The sequence below is a fragment of the Triticum dicoccoides genome, chromosome 7A (assembly GCF_002162155.2).
Source record: "Triticum dicoccoides isolate Atlit2015 ecotype Zavitan chromosome 7A, WEW_v2.0, whole genome shotgun sequence".
In the NCBI taxonomy this organism is placed as follows: Eukaryota; Viridiplantae; Streptophyta; class Magnoliopsida; order Poales; family Poaceae; genus Triticum; species Triticum dicoccoides.
The window spans coordinates 205,355,508-205,370,565 of record NC_041392.1 but is presented as its reverse complement, the minus strand read 5'-3'; the positions used below and the strand labels follow the sequence as shown (position 1 = coordinate 205,370,565).

The following is a 15,058-nucleotide window of genomic DNA, read 5'->3' as shown; positions in this document are numbered from 1 at the left end:
ACAAATAGGATCTAGGGTTGGATCAACCAGATGTGTCATCCCTAATCAAGAGAATGAGAAAATTTGGCTAATCTATCGGCATCACCATTCAATGCTCTACCTTCAAAAATAAAATTACAATTAAAATTTAAAGCTCCATGCTTGATCTCACTACTGATATTCCCATACGCTCCTTGTGTTCCAGCATGGATGTCCTTCACTACTTGCTTCGAAAGACAACTTCCTCTACCCCCGCAAAAAAGAAAAGAAAAAAGAAAGACAACTTCCTCTAACTTTTTTTGTTGTTGAGAATCCAACTTTTTTTGAGTTGAACAACTTCCTCTAACTCTCTTTGCGATGAGACCCCCTGTCCCTCAGCCCGCTAGCAGAAGTTGGGCTGGCTCATATGAAGCGTACCGAGCCCAAACTACGGCACATTGCGGGCCTATCTACATCAGGAGGCAAGAGCATCTGTAGCGAATGTGCGAAAAAAAAGATAGCATCTGCAGCGACTCTCTGCAATTGCCAAGCGGCACTTCGCTTCCTTCATCTTCCCGGCCGGTGCGGTGCGTACGGCGCAACCAGATCTCACGGCGAGGCCGAGCTAACCGCCTCCGAGGATCCGCACAAACCCCCAACCACCGTACGCACCGCAGCAGCGGCGGCGGAGGGGCATGGAGAGCTCGTCGCCTTCGGTGCCGTTCCCGCTGCTGCAGGCGCCAGTGGAGAGCACGTACCGTGCCTGCACCATACCCTACCGCTTCCCCTCCGACAACCCCCGCAAGGCCACCCCCGTCGAGATCCAGTGGATCGACCTCTTCCTGAAGTCCGTGCCATCCTTCAGGTACAGTCCCGGCCCGGAATTTGAACTCCGTAGCGCTCCACTGATTCTCACTTCAGTTCGTCTTCTGACCCTTTTCCAGGCAGCGGGCGGAGAATGACCCCACGGTGCCGGATGCCCCCGCCAAGGCCGAGAAGTTTGCTCAGAGGTACGTATGTATCAGTGACCAGTGTCTGATTGATCGATCATGTTGCTTCGTTATGACTCAAGTGGTGGTGGTGGTAAAGACAAGTTAGTGTCAGATTCATCAGATATTAGCAACTATTGGCAAGAGGTCGATTTCTTTGCAGATGTAGTATGGGCTATCAAATATCTGCTCCTGAAAAAAGGCCATGATTAATTTGGAATGGACACATACTACACAATAGCTAAATTCCTTTGGTACTTGCAGACAGTAATTGATTCACCTGATGTACTTGACAGCGGCAGACTTCATTTTCAATTGCTGAACCAAAAAAATAAAATAAAAATTGAAACAACTCACTTGAACTAGGCAGGCGGAGCTTTGCGAGGGCTGATCATTGGGAGGAAGTATCAAATGAAAAAAAACTAACTTCTGTTGTGTTCATGAACTGTTAACTGTTCGCAAGACAAGTGTCCTAATCCTGATAGAGATATTTCAATCCCAATTGTTAGCTTGCACCAAAAAAACTTCTGTTATTGTGAATATTAAGAATTTTGGTGTGGCGTTTTGAACAGTAACAAGCAAACACGCAGCACCTTAGTCTAAAAGTTAACTCTCTCACTAAATTTCTTGGGCGTTACAGCTTCAAAGCTCGGAAGGGCCGCCTTCGCTGATATTATGATATGGGTGCCATGTGGAAGTAGCTGGCCAAGTTAGTTTATGTTTGTAATATTTATTAGATCAATTATCTTTGAGGTGAAAGCCATAAAGTTGAACAGCTGGATATTACCACTTGGTGATTCGTATGCCTAACAGTTCTGCTTGTGCACATAAACGAATGCCATTTCACCTCAGAGTATTTTGGGATATTCTATTTTACGAAGAAAGGGTCAAAGAGCCTATATCTTTGACAGTCACTTGATTGGGATGTTTTGGTCAAAAGAGTACGGATGTGAGAAGGATAAGCCGCTAAGGCTAAGTTGATATCAAGCAGGTGTAAGCACTCAGCTTTGGTTCATCAACTGGCAGTCTAACTAGTGATAAATTTGACAGACTAGGTTTGCACTTAGTATTCCTTGATTTATGCCCACAAGCAACTTATTAGCAGTTCTAGCATTAACCTGTCGCAGTTTATCCACGCAGAATGATCTCAGTAACTAGCAATGTGAGGTAATGCTGAGACATAGTTAATTCTAAGAATTACTATACCAAATATTTGAAATGAAGCGTGAGATCATGTATGTCTTTAACTGTACCATGCTCTTTCATCCTTTCGATGTATTGTACATTGTTCTTAAGGCGGTAAGGTGACCTAAGGTGAGCACCCACTGTCCTGACGCCTATGCAGCTAAGGCAGGCACAATTGCAAGGCGCTGCCAGGGCACCTTGCCACCTAAGTGTCCAAGACGGGATGCCTTAACAACAATTGTATTGTGTATGCTACTAAGCACCAAAAACTGTACGATTCCGGAAATGATTCGTGGGATTCACTTTCATGGTTCGGATGATGATATCTCTTGTTTGTTATTGGGTGTCATGGGCAGATATTTGCCAGATAATGTTTGGCTGCGAAATTAGATCTGCAAATCACTCCAAACCATGTTGTTATTTTTATATGTTAAGGTGCTTTAGTCTTAGGTTCAATGCTTTCATTGCGACATATTACATGTATGTGTGGCTTAATTTACACCAGTCAACATTTGCATTGCTTTGTTAAAAAAAAGTGCATTACACGTTCATGATTGCTTCTCTGGGGTTAAGCGCTGACATGATGTGCATCAACGGTTACTCAAATATTATCACAATGTTACTCTGTTCATATTATGAAGCCTTCTAGATGCATTCTTACATTTTGTTATGTACGTATTGTTGTGTGGTGAAGGTACACTGATATGCTTGAGGAGTTGAAGAAGAACCCAGAGAGCCATGGAGGACCTCCTGATTGCATAGTAAGATGAGTTTTTCATTGGATCATGAAAGAAAATTTTCAACTACTTCTAACTCTTGCAATGGATCTCAAGCTTCTTTGTAGGCTTCGTGAGCTAATCCTTAGAGAATTGGGGTTTCATGACATCTTCAAGAAGGTTAAGGTAAATTGTAACAAGGTTTTCCTACCTGGCATAATTTTGTTATTCATTGTTGTGATAATTTCTGGTCGTAACTGTTTCTGCTCCTTTGATTATTTTGATTCTTTACGAGTAGGACGAGGAGAACGCTAAGGCTATGTCACTGTTTGAGGGAGTTGTTCAGCGGAATGATGAAATAGAAGATGGTGAGAAACGAGCAGAGAACTTGATCCGTGGAATCTTAGCAGGAAACATATTTGACTTAGGGTCTGCACAGGTATGTAGTCCCAATTGCATTAATGTTTTATTGGTCTTTTACTCCCATGGAGCTTCGAAGGGCTTACCTTAGGTTGCTTTGAAACATCACCGCCTTAATATGAAAGACCATTCAACCTGAAGTCCTGAAAGTGATGAAATCAAATTTCGTTAGTTCTTTGTGAATCCTTCTGAGATCTCTCTTTGTTATTGACAAAATATTCTTTTTATTGCAAAAATTGAAGCTTGCAGAAGTTTTTGCTAAAGATGGTATGTCCTTCTTGGCGAGTTGCCAGAATCTTTTATCTCGACCTTGGGTTATTGATGACCTAGATGCATTTAAAAGCAAATGGACAAAGAAATCTTGGGAAAAGGTAAATTTTATTGTTTTACTGTATTCTTGTTGAAACTGTACAAAATGCCAGACAGAGCCTGCTGTCCATCCTATGGCAAGAGACTGTTTTAGTTTGCATATGTGGCAATGTACTGTTTTATATGTCATTTTAGTGTATATCTGCAGTTCTATGGTTTTATATTTTGGAAGAAAAAAAGTGCTAATATCATTAGTATTCTGGTTCCATGTCTATCTCCAATAATTATGGTTCTTATTTGTTAATAACCCATTTATAAATTGTTTTGATATGTACTATGTACATTATTAGAAATCAATAACTCGCTCAGTGATATTTAGTGTATTCCTTTCTGTATCTCCTGGTAGCTTTGTTGGTGGATTTGACTTATGTATCTGTGGTTGTTACTGTTGGCCTAGTAACAGTTCTGGACCATCCATGCATCAATTACGGGTGAAATCATTACTGGGCAGTTGCATATAAACTATGTTTACTCAGTGGCATTTTCTTTCAGCTGTGTATATGTTTACAATGTTGATTCTGTACAACCAACCTTAAGTTTGTACCTAGCTGAATCAATCTTCTATCATATGCTGTAGGCAGTTATTTTTGTTGATAATTCTGGTGCTGATATCATATTGGGCATATTACCATTTGCGAGGGAGTTGCTCCGACGTGGCACTAAGGTTTGTCTTAATCTTTTCATATTGCTCTTATTCATTCGGAACTACTGGAAAGCATGGACAAGGGTTTGCTTGTCATTTCTACATGAGTTTGTTTTCGGTAGTAACGTATCGCTCCTATTCAGCTTTTAAGTAACTGAATGCAAGAAATTATCTATGAAAAATGGTTCACATTGAAGTCTATGTCTATCCATGACTTCTCAATTAAGCTGAAAGTGTGTTCGTGCTTATGTGCGTGCTTGTGTTGTTGTACATGTCCAACTTGGAATCACTGTGATCGATGCATAAATTGTCTTGTGATTTATGATTTCTTTTCTTTCTTTTTTAGTAAAGAGTAAAGAATATCAATAGTTATCTTTCTTTGGTTGGTGCAGGTGATACTTGCTGCCAATGACATGCCTTCCATCAATGATATCACTTACCTAGAGTTGGTTGAGATTGTAAACAAGGTAACTAAAAAAAATCATATATCATTTATGATACAACAATGTGACTCATGTTCTTCAATTGTTTTCAGCTCAAGGACGAAAATGGAAAGCTTGCTGGTGTGGATGTATCTGACCTCATTGTTGCCAACTCCGGGAACGATCTGCCAGTAAGAATATCTTGAACCTGACTCTGCCATCCACTATGGTGGCTTCGTAAATTCTATTGATTGTCTCAGATGCTTAAATAGACAACCCACCTCGTCTCAGGTAATAGATTTGTCTAGCGTCGCACCGGAACTAGCCTATATGGCAAGCGATGCTGACTTGGTCGTCCTAGAAGGCATGGTAAGGGCATTCACAAGTTGGCACATCTTTTTGTTTGAAGGCCATCACTAATTGCACCCTACCTGTGTCATTTACAGGGAAGAGGAATCGAAACCAACCTATACGCACAAATGAAATGTGACTCGATCAAGATTGGAATGGTGTGTTGTTTTATGTCCATTATGATTATGTGATTTATTTATATCAAAGATTATCCAGATTAGCTGCAGACTGTATGATTTAACACAAACTGGTTACTGAAGTTCACAAACTACTGTTTTATTGCTCTGTTCCAGGTCAAGCATCCTGAAGTGGCGCAGTTTTTGGGTGGAAGGCTTTACGATTGCGTCTTCAAGTTCAACGAGGCCTGAAACACTCTGAAGCCCCTGCATGGCACCAACCACATTGCATTCATTTTAAACATTGATTACTGATGCAATCCTACACTGAACGTATGCATCCATGATGATAGCAAGTGGAAGAAATTACAATTCGCTTGTTGTAGTGTGAGGGAGAACAATTTTTTATGGCAGATGTGTCAAAACACCCCTTTCTATGCTTCAGGTTAATAATATAAGTGTAAATTGAGGTGCATTTTGGAATTCCCTATTTGCCGCATATTGCGGCAAATTGCTGGTGCTTTGCAGAGGGCGAGCGGCGATGGGCTGGCTTGTGTAGATAGTTTAGGTACTACACCATCTGGTTTTGATTCTTTTATCGGTTTTTCGGTTTCTTTTGGTTTTTTGTTCCTAAACATTATGAAAACAATGAATCTACGAAAAAGATACAAACCAATCTGTGCCTACCGTGCTTTGGTACTGTGTTATTGAAGCAATCTACGAAAAAGATACAAACCAAACCAATCTCATGTCTCATCCGTTCGTCTAGATACATCCATTTCTGTGACAACTAACTCCGAACGGAGGGAGTAATAGTTTGATCTATTTAAATACCACATGTGTATTGAAGCAAGAATTACAACAACAACATTTGCTTGACAAGTCAAAGAGGGTACCCAACTCGCCGCCGAATTCATATGGCGCCACGTCAACTTGTGGCTGATCGGCAAATGATTGCACATATTTTGCGTTTCGGCTTGCTGTTGCCCGAATGCTGTGCTGACGATGATTTCCTGGTAGCTGGAGATTTACAATTGGAGAATTCGATCATGAAATGGTTGGGCGTCTATTCTCTGCTTTCTTCAGCCGCTGCCTTGGCCTCCGTGCTTGTACACCTACGGCTGAGCATGAGCACACACGCGCAAAGGACTCTTGATGCGGCATCCATGGATCTTGATATTAAAAAGAAATCGTAAGTATGGTTTTGGTTGAGTTTAATGGGGAGATTATAGTTTATGTCAATTCAATGGACTAGATATGCAGGTCAGAAAATTGTTTTGCCTGCCAAACTACTGTGTCATGTATTCATGTTACACCTCTTGTCATTCATTTTCTTTATGTCAACCCCTATATCATTCCTAAATCGTAGTGGTGTAGTCATATGTAGATATGTTGATGATATCATATTGTTTTTAAAAGATGATAAATATGTTAGGAATTTCAAGCCGACACGTTTGAAACAATGGTCCGGTTGAAGATCAATTAAAAAAAAGTGAGGTGCAGTGCTTTTGATCCAAGATGACTATGATTTCCACAGTTTTTTACTTGTCAAATGACATCCTTCACTAGATCGTTCTTGGGCTCTCACCCATCTTGCCCTAATGGTGAATGATTCTATCCTTCAATGGTGGACCTCTTGGCAACTGTCCATCCCGCCAAAGCTTCGCAAGGGCGTCAACTAGGTGGTGATTTCCTCGCTACAATGCACTTGGCTTGAGAGGAGCCGGCGTGTCTTCAAGCACACCTCTTTGCTCCCTACTGCGGTAGTTGATGGAGTGCGTGATCATTGCCGTGAGTGGCGGACGGTAGAAAACAATAATTTAAGAAGAATAGTACCATAAGTCCCTTGTTGTACACCGCTTGGGCTGCCACCCTTGTTGGCGCCATGGAGCTACTCTTGTAAATCATAGATACTTTTTATCATGATATATAGGCACATAGATCTCTCTGTGTTTAAGAAAAATCAATAATCAAAGCCCACTTACAATTTAAAACATATCTTCTATTTTATACATAACAAGAAACAACACAAGGTTGGCTTGCTCGCCTGACTTCTCAACCTTACAGACCTTGCTCCTATAACGCGACCATAAGGACCATTTTTTTATTTAACCATATCACATAACAACACAGATGCTTAATTAAAACACAAACACATATCTAGTGTTGTTTTCATAGTTCCAACCATTGTGACCTCTTGCAAATATCCATATCAAGGATAGCCACCGCCACCATATCCTCCACCGTAACCTCCACCGCCACCGCCACCGTATCCTCCACCTCCACCATATCCGCCGCCACCACCATATCCCCCACCAAAGCCGCTGCCAAATCCACCATTTCCACCGCCATTGCCATACCCGCCACCATATCCAGGTCCATAGCCTCCACCGCCGTAACCATGCCCAGAATTGCCGTATCCTCCACCATACCCACCATCATTGTTTCCATAACCTCCATAGCCATAACCTCCACCACTATTTCCATATCCCCCACCGTTACCGTACCCGCCACCGCCATACCCTCCACCGTCTCCGTATCCTCCATCATGCTTGTTTCCACCTCCCCATTTCTCTTCCTTAGGCAGGCCCGACCCTCTTGCAGGTTTCACATTCTTCTCCTTGGACTCTGCATGAACAAAATTCCTTAGTGAACATTGCTTGAGGTAGACAAGGGACGTGGATTTTTAGAGCACTTGCACCTAGGCCCTGCTATCCTAGCTCTCCAATATCGCTTTAAGATCCGTGCGGCACAACTAACTTTCTATATGAAATTTTCTCTTTTTTGTTTCTCCCACATAGAACATATCTTGAAGTCCAAACCTATGCAGCATGCCAAAGCTTTCAACTAGAATCTAGGATAAATCTTTCAGAATTTTTGTCCGCCATAAATACTAAAAATATGATTTTTTAATCAAACAAGACGTATTTTATATATTTATATTTGACAAAAAAATCTGAAAGATTTATCCTAGATTCTACTTAGAAAGCTTTGCCATACTGCATAGGTTTGAACTTCAAGATATGTTCTATGTGGAAGAAACAAAAAAAAGAAATGTATTTTCACGAATCTTAAAGCAGGAAATGGATGGCTAGATAGAGAGGGCATGGGTGCATATGCTCTAATATATATTTTCGGGTAGACAAGTAGTGAACATTGCTTGAGGTAGACAGGGTAGCCGTGCATATATAGGATGAAGTATGAGTTGTGTAGTCTACTGTGTTAGTAAATACATATAAGTTACAAACCTTTAGCATCTGTAAGCTCTCTAGCATCCGCTACATCCTCGGAGAGAAGCAGGAGCGAGGCTAGTACGACACCAAGAAGAACTAGAGACTTGACCGCCATTGGCGATGATCAGTTTGATCGAGTTATAATAGCTAGCTTAGGATGAGATGATATCGCTGCTAGAATTGCCGTACTTATAGAAGAGGCCAGACATGTATGCATGCACGCCTATGCCTATCTCCATTTTTAAAAGTTTCAACCTTCGATAACTCCATGCACCGGTATGGTTGGCTGTTAGCTAGGATATGATCAAACCGGGACCGAGCTTTGGTATATCTCGTTGTCACATTTGATTAGCTACCCCCAGAGTGTAGAACCACTTGCTAACAAGAACGCTGTGGCGCATCAAGCCATCCATTGGTAGACCAAAACTGAATAACGCCGTTCGATCCACCAATCGCCCAAAGGTCGGCCGGCAACTGTCGTCCTTACCGCAATTTCGTCTAACAAAGTAGAGATTGTCCACTTTTGTGCACCCGTGTATTAATTATTATTATCGTATTCATTGATCGATTATATCCTGTCTATTAATTTGACCCGTGTATGTTAGCACGGATTCATCGATCGATTACACCCCAGACCTGCCCAAAAACCGAGTCCGCGCCCGCTCCCTCTCCCGCACGAACTGGTTGCTGCATATTCATGCCGGTCAGCACAGCTATAGAGTGCTAGCTTCACATTAATGTCGGCTCGGAGCGGACACGATCTCTCATTGAAGCCAGCATTTTAGCGGCATGCGGGCCAAGAGGGACGCCCAGTCTCCGTGCATGTTCTGATGCAGAGATGCGTGACCAGAAATGACTGGAGCGATGTGGGAGATCCTTTCGACGGAGCATTCGAACCGGGCCCCACCCATCCGCCCACCGACATTAAACAGGCGCGGCGTCCGAGAAACCAACTCTGGCGCCCGCATTGATATAGCCCGCTGCTTTGCCTGGCCGATACCCAAATGCCGCGTCCTCGCCCGGCACCACCCACACCACAACACGTCCGCTATGATCGTGAGCTCTAGAGCGATGTGGGATCAGAGCCTCTCGGCAAAGCAGAAGTAGGAGTTGGCCGGCATTGCGATCGACTGGCATGCCCATCATGTAAGCCATGACTGAGGCTGGCTTGCTGGTGAGCGCGTCGGAGGTCAGCGACGAGACGACGGAGGAGGCATCCGACGACGAGCCGGCGCCACCGCCTATGCAGACGCACTTTAACACTGTCATGGTGGAAAAGCAGTCGGCTCCGCATGTGTCGGCATTCCGACATGCGCAGGAGGATCAACGCTACAACCTCTCGCTCCTTGATGAGCACCGGCTCACAGAGGGGCAAATCGTTGGCGAACAGGAAAACGACGATGTCGTCGTGGCCATGGTCACGAATTCATGCTTCCTTGATGAGCAGTGGACGCTGTACCAGTCCATGCGCAACTCTTGTGATGTCTGTTGCAATCGATGGTGTCTGCATGTCCTGCGAGCAAAGAGAGATACCCTCTTCTCGGATATCGGTGTCGAGGCAGACGAAGAGGAGGCATAGACAACCAGGATGTAGCCAGCTCCCTGTTGGACGTGCCACCCATGTGGTTTGCTTCCCGTCGCAACGACCATGAACTTGGTCCGTCCACAACCGGCGTCGAAGACACGACGAACACCGCCGAGGAAGAGTAGAACATGGGACGTTTGAATGCTTGGTGTCGCATGTGGGTTGTGCCCTCACGTCTTATTCTTCCCCTCTCACAACTTCACTTCCAAGGGCTCACGGTCGGTGAGCTTGCTGAACATGGGGAAGACATGACATGGGACACGGTCGCCGCCATGGCCGGCAAACATTTAGACTACGTTAAAAAAGTGTCACCCACTTTTGTTTAGTGAAATATGTTGAAAATGTAATGAATTCGATTATGTTTAAATGAAAATTGTACAATTTGCATGAAATTTGCCCGATTTGTTCCAATTTCTTTTGAAATGTGTCCGGACGTTTGATGTTCAGGGTTTGGATAGCCGGCTCTTGTTATCCATGGATGCGTCGACAAACAAATAGCGTGTCTGTTTTAAGAGTCGCGTTGGAGATGTCCTTACATAGAAATATCAAAATATCTGCTTACACGTACACACTAAAGTGGCACCCGTAGCTTTAACGTGAAAATGCTTATACTCTTTGCTTTTGGTACTCTAATGAACTAATTTAGTTAGCTAATTAATTCATATTTTTCATAACTACACATTTTAACCTTTTCATTAGTTCAATGAAACCGATCTCAATAATTTTTAAGAATAGACGACTATGCTCTCTTTAGGGTCGACTCCTCGGATGAGGACAAAGAGGACTATATGGCCCATGTGCAACTCGCGGCCGAGCATGCCAGTGAGGACTACGTGGCATCACTTGTTCAGGTGGACCCATAGCTCTCTGATGAGAACCATGCTCTCCTCGAGTCCATCAAGGACGAATGGGAGGTCGAGGCCAATCGCTAGGAGATGGCACAATGTCGTGTCGAGAAACATAAGATTTCGCCGAGTTCGACAAGTTCATCGACGAGCCAAAGGTCGTTGCCATGGATTCAGTCCACCGCCAATGATCACGAGGTGAGCCCCTCTAGCTAGCCCCGGGGGAGGGGGGCGCTACCCGTCCCCTCCGACTCTGACTACTCGTTGCCTGGCTTCTCCGTCTTCGATTTGGAGTAGAGCTCCATTATGAGAGTAGTCTAGCTAGATAGTTTGATATCGATGTAGTGTTGATGTAGTAGGTAATGGAGTGTATTAGTGACTGTACTATTTAATTAAGATTTGTATGATGTTAATGTGGTACCATGCTCTACTTATGCAATGAAGTATTTATCAGTGCTTGTGCATATGGTATGTGCTTGCGTATGTGATATGCGCCACAACAACTCCTTTTTCATGTTTCTTCTTATTTGAATTGTTTAATACAAAGACTTTAGGGATGGGATTGTTAACCTAATTTTTTCCTAAAATTTTGGATGTGAACTTAGAAGCATATGCACTCATGATTTACCTTGCATATTTGGTTTTTGAAACTAGCAAGACCAACATTGAATTCAAATTCATTTTTGAGTTTATTTGGAGGTCATGAAAATTTCACCAAAAAGTTGATTTTCAAAAAACTTGTATAAGGGCAGGAAAGAAATATCCTAAGATTAATATTTCCCTATTTATTTTGTGTTAACAAAGGTTTGAAAATAGTTTAATTTGGGAAATTAAACTATGAATAAAACTTTGGATAAGATAAACAAAACAGAAAACGGAAAAAGAAAGGAAATAACTTTGCAAATAGGCCCACTAGTTATGACAAAAATAGTTTGTCAAAATCCTTTGAGAAAAAGTTCAAGCTGCTAGGAATATTCCCAAAGGATTTTAGGAAGAATTTTATTTTTGAAGAAAATTCAGTTTTACATTCTGATGTGAAGACAGAGATGAAAACAAAAAAATAGAAATAGAAAAAGAAAATAAACAAAATGGGCGAGGCCAGCCAGCCAAGTGGGCCAGGCGCGACCCAGCTAGCCAGCCGGCCTAGCCTCCCACCCCCCTCTCTCTCACTGACGAGTAGGCCCCGCGCGTCAGCATCACCCACAACCTCCTGCAACCGCCGCCCGTGGCCACACCATGAATGTGCACGCGCCCACGACCTCCACTCCACAATTTGGTGGAATATTAATGGGTTAATTAAAATTAATAAGTCAATTATCATGACGCAGGAGAAATAGATTTGAAACTGAAAGTGAAACTTAGGTCAAATAAATTCAGATAGTGCAAGTCAAACCTCAAATTCAAATCAAATTGCATTAACAAGTGAGGGATTTAATTTAGTTAGGGTTCTTAAATATTGAACTAGGTTTGCCAAGTTGAACCTGTTAGGAATTTGAACCAAGTCAACTAACCCTAGATGAATGTTGTGATGAAGTCAAATACCAACCAAACTAGAAACACAATGGGAAGACCAAAATGAATGAAATCATACCAAACAAACTAACAACTTGTGCTATGTGATTTGTACCTTTGCATTCATGCAAGTTTTCCCTTTTCATGAATTGTGTTCTTATGATTGCTATGTGTTATTTTCTGTCTATGTTAGATTACGAGGAGTGCAACCCCTGCAACTATGTGGAGTGCACCGGTGACAACAACAACAACAACCAAGGCAAGTTCCACTTTGACCATGTACCCAGTATTTTATTGCATTGTTGTTTTGCCATGATAAGTGTGTGGGTTTAGGATGCTAAATTCTGTACCATCTCATAGTTGACAACTTCGGTCCAATCATACCCTGACCTGTAACTGCTACTATGAGTTGTGTTGGGATTTCCTCGAAGAGAAGAGAATGATGCAATACAGTAGAGATAAGTATTTCCATCAATTAAGAACCAAGGTTATCAATCTAGTAGGAGATCCACGCAACACCTCGTTAGCAGCACCTACACACAAAATAACAAATACTTGCACCCAACGCAAACAAGGGGTTGTCAATCCCTTGGTGGTTACTTGCAAGGATCAAATCTTGTACTGATAGATAGATTAAAAAACACAAAATAAAATAAAGTAAATAAAATTATAGCAAGGTAATTTTGGATTTTAATATATGATAAAATAGACCCGGGGCCATAGTTTTCACTAGAGGCTTCTCTCTTGAAAATAGCATACGTGGGTGAACAAATTATTGTTGGACAATTGATAGAAAAGCAAATAATCATGACGATATCCAAGGCAATGATCATATATATAGGCATCACGTACGAGAAAAGTAGACCGACTCCTGCCTGCATCTACCACTATTACTCCACACATCGACCGCTATCCACCATGCATCTAGAGTACTAAGTTCATAAAGAACGCAATAACGCCTTAAGCAAGTTGACATGATGTAGACAAAGTAAACTCAAGAAATATGAATAAACCCCATCATTTTATCCTTAATGGCAACAATACAAATACGTGTCTTGTCCCCTTCCGTCGCTGGGATATAGATCACCGCAAGATTGAACCCATCCCAAAGCACCTCTCCCATTGCAAGATAAATCAATCTAGTTAGTCAAACCAAATCAAAAGATCGGAGAGAAATACAAAGCTATAACAATCATGAATAAAAGAGTTTGCAGAAGACTCATGGATAATCTGATGATAAATTCACAATTCATCGGATCCCAACAAACACACCGCAAAAAAATATTACATCGAATAGATCTCCAAGAACATCGAGAGAACATTGTATTGAAGATCAAAGAGAGAGAAGAAGCCATCTAGCTACTAGCTATAGACCCGTAGGTCTGAGGTAAACTATTCACACATCATCAGAGGGGTAACAAGGTTGATGTAGAAGCTCTCCGTGATTGATTCCCCCTCCTGCAAATTGCTGGAAAAGGCCTCTAGATGGGATCTCGTGAAAACAGAAATTTGCGGCGGCGAAAAAGTGTTTTGGGTGGCTCTTTGTTGGTTTCCTGATTTTAGAGAATTTATAGAATCAAAGTTAGGTCAAACGGAGTAGAGGTGGGCCCATGAGGCACCAGGGCGCGCCCTGGTGGCTTGTGGCCACCTCCTTCGCCTTCTGACTTGCTCCCGAAGCTTCTAGTGTCTCTTATGTCTAGAAAAAAATTTGTCAAAAGTTTTGTGGCATTTGGATTTTGTTTGGTACTGATTTCCTGAAAAACCAAAAACAGGCAAAAAACAACAATTCTTGGCACTAAGTTAATAGGTTAGTCCTAAAAAATGATATATAATTGCATATAAAACATCCAAGATTGATACTATAATAGCATGGAACAATAAAAAATTATAGATACATTGGAGACGTATCAAGCATCCCCAAGCTTAATTCCTGCTCATCCTCGAGTAGGTAAATGATAAAAACATAATTTTTTGATGTGGAATGCTACTTAACATGTTCATCGTGTAATCTCTCTTTTGTGGCATGAATAATAAGATCCGAATGATTCAAAGCAATAGTCTATAATTTGACATAGAAACAATAATAATAAGGCATACCAAAAAACAATCATGCCTTTCAAAATATCAATGCTAAATAACGTTATCCCTACAAAATCATATAGCCTTGTCATGCTCCATCTTCTTAACACAAAATATAAATCATGCACTACCCCGGTGTTAGCCAAGCAATTGGTTCATACTTTTTAACGCGCTTGAAAATTTTCAACTCTCACGCAATACATGAGCGCAAGCCATGGATATAGGACTATGGATAAAATAGAGTACGGTGGTAGAGATTGATATGAAGAAGACAAAAAAGGAGAAAGTCTCACATTGGCGAGGCTAATCAACGGGCTATGGAGATGCCCATCAATTGATTTCAATGCAAGGAGTAGGGATTGCCATGCAACGGATGCACTAAGAGCTATAAGTGTATGAAAGCCAAAAAATAAAACTAAGTGGGTGTGCATCCAACTTGCTTGCTGATATCTCTCCAACAATCTATAATTTTGTTGTTGTTCTATGCTATTATTTTATCAACCTTGGATGTTTTATATACATTTACTAGCAACTTTATGTCCATTTTTGGGACTAACCTATTGACATAGTGCCCATCGCCAGTTGCTGTTTTTTGCTTGTTTTTGTACTTTGTAGAATATCAATACCAAACGAAG

At 41.8% G+C, this 15,058-nt stretch overlaps 2 protein-coding genes across 2 annotated transcripts; one reads left to right on the top strand and one right to left on the bottom strand.

Annotated features, from left to right (window-relative positions):
* The first annotated feature begins 461 nt into the window (after positions 1 to 461).
* On the top strand, positions 462 to 5,652 carry LOC119329108 (damage-control phosphatase At2g17340-like). The gene is made up of 12 exons (XM_037602109.1): positions 462 to 823; positions 903 to 968; positions 2,827 to 2,893; positions 2,966 to 3,034; positions 3,147 to 3,287; positions 3,511 to 3,639; positions 4,215 to 4,301; positions 4,673 to 4,747; positions 4,816 to 4,893; positions 4,994 to 5,071; positions 5,149 to 5,211; positions 5,347 to 5,652. The coding sequence occupies exons 1-12, from the start codon at positions 654 to 656 to the stop codon at positions 5,419 to 5,421; spliced, it is 1,098 nt and encodes a 365-aa protein (XP_037458006.1). The 5' UTR covers positions 462 to 653; the 3' UTR covers positions 5,422 to 5,652.
* Positions 5,653 to 7,083: 1,431 nt separating this feature from the next.
* Positions 7,084 to 8,575, bottom strand: LOC119331175 (ctenidin-1-like). Its single transcript, XM_037604352.1, has 2 exons — positions 8,418 to 8,575; positions 7,084 to 7,797 (listed from the first exon to the last, which is right to left on the bottom strand). Exons 1-2 carry the CDS (start codon positions 8,515 to 8,517, stop codon positions 7,382 to 7,384), a joined length of 516 nt encoding a protein of 171 aa, XP_037460249.1. The 5' UTR covers positions 8,518 to 8,575; the 3' UTR covers positions 7,084 to 7,381.
* Positions 8,576 to 15,058: the final 6,483 nt, after the last annotated feature.

Bases quoted from the DNA above. Each gene is read 5' to 3' on its own strand.
- LOC119329108 (XM_037602109.1), top strand. From the start codon at position 654: ATGGAGAGCTCGTCGCCTTCGGTGCCGTTCCCGCTGCTGCAGGCGCCA. The intron at 2,894-2,965 runs GTAAGATGAGTT...ATGGATCTCAAG, and splicing joins GAGGACCTCCTGATTGCATA to CTTCTTTGTAGGCTTCGTGA. The intron at 3,640-4,214 runs GTAAATTTTATT...CATATGCTGTAG, and splicing joins CAAAGAAATCTTGGGAAAAG to GCAGTTATTTTTGTTGATAA.
- LOC119331175 (XM_037604352.1), bottom strand. From the start codon at position 8,517: ATGGCGGTCAAGTCTCTAGTTCTTCTTGGTGTCGTACTAGCCTCGCTC. The intron at 7,798-8,417 runs GTTTGTAACTTA...TTGTTCATGCAG, and splicing joins AGAGCTTACAGATGCTAAAG to AGTCCAAGGAGAAGAATGTG.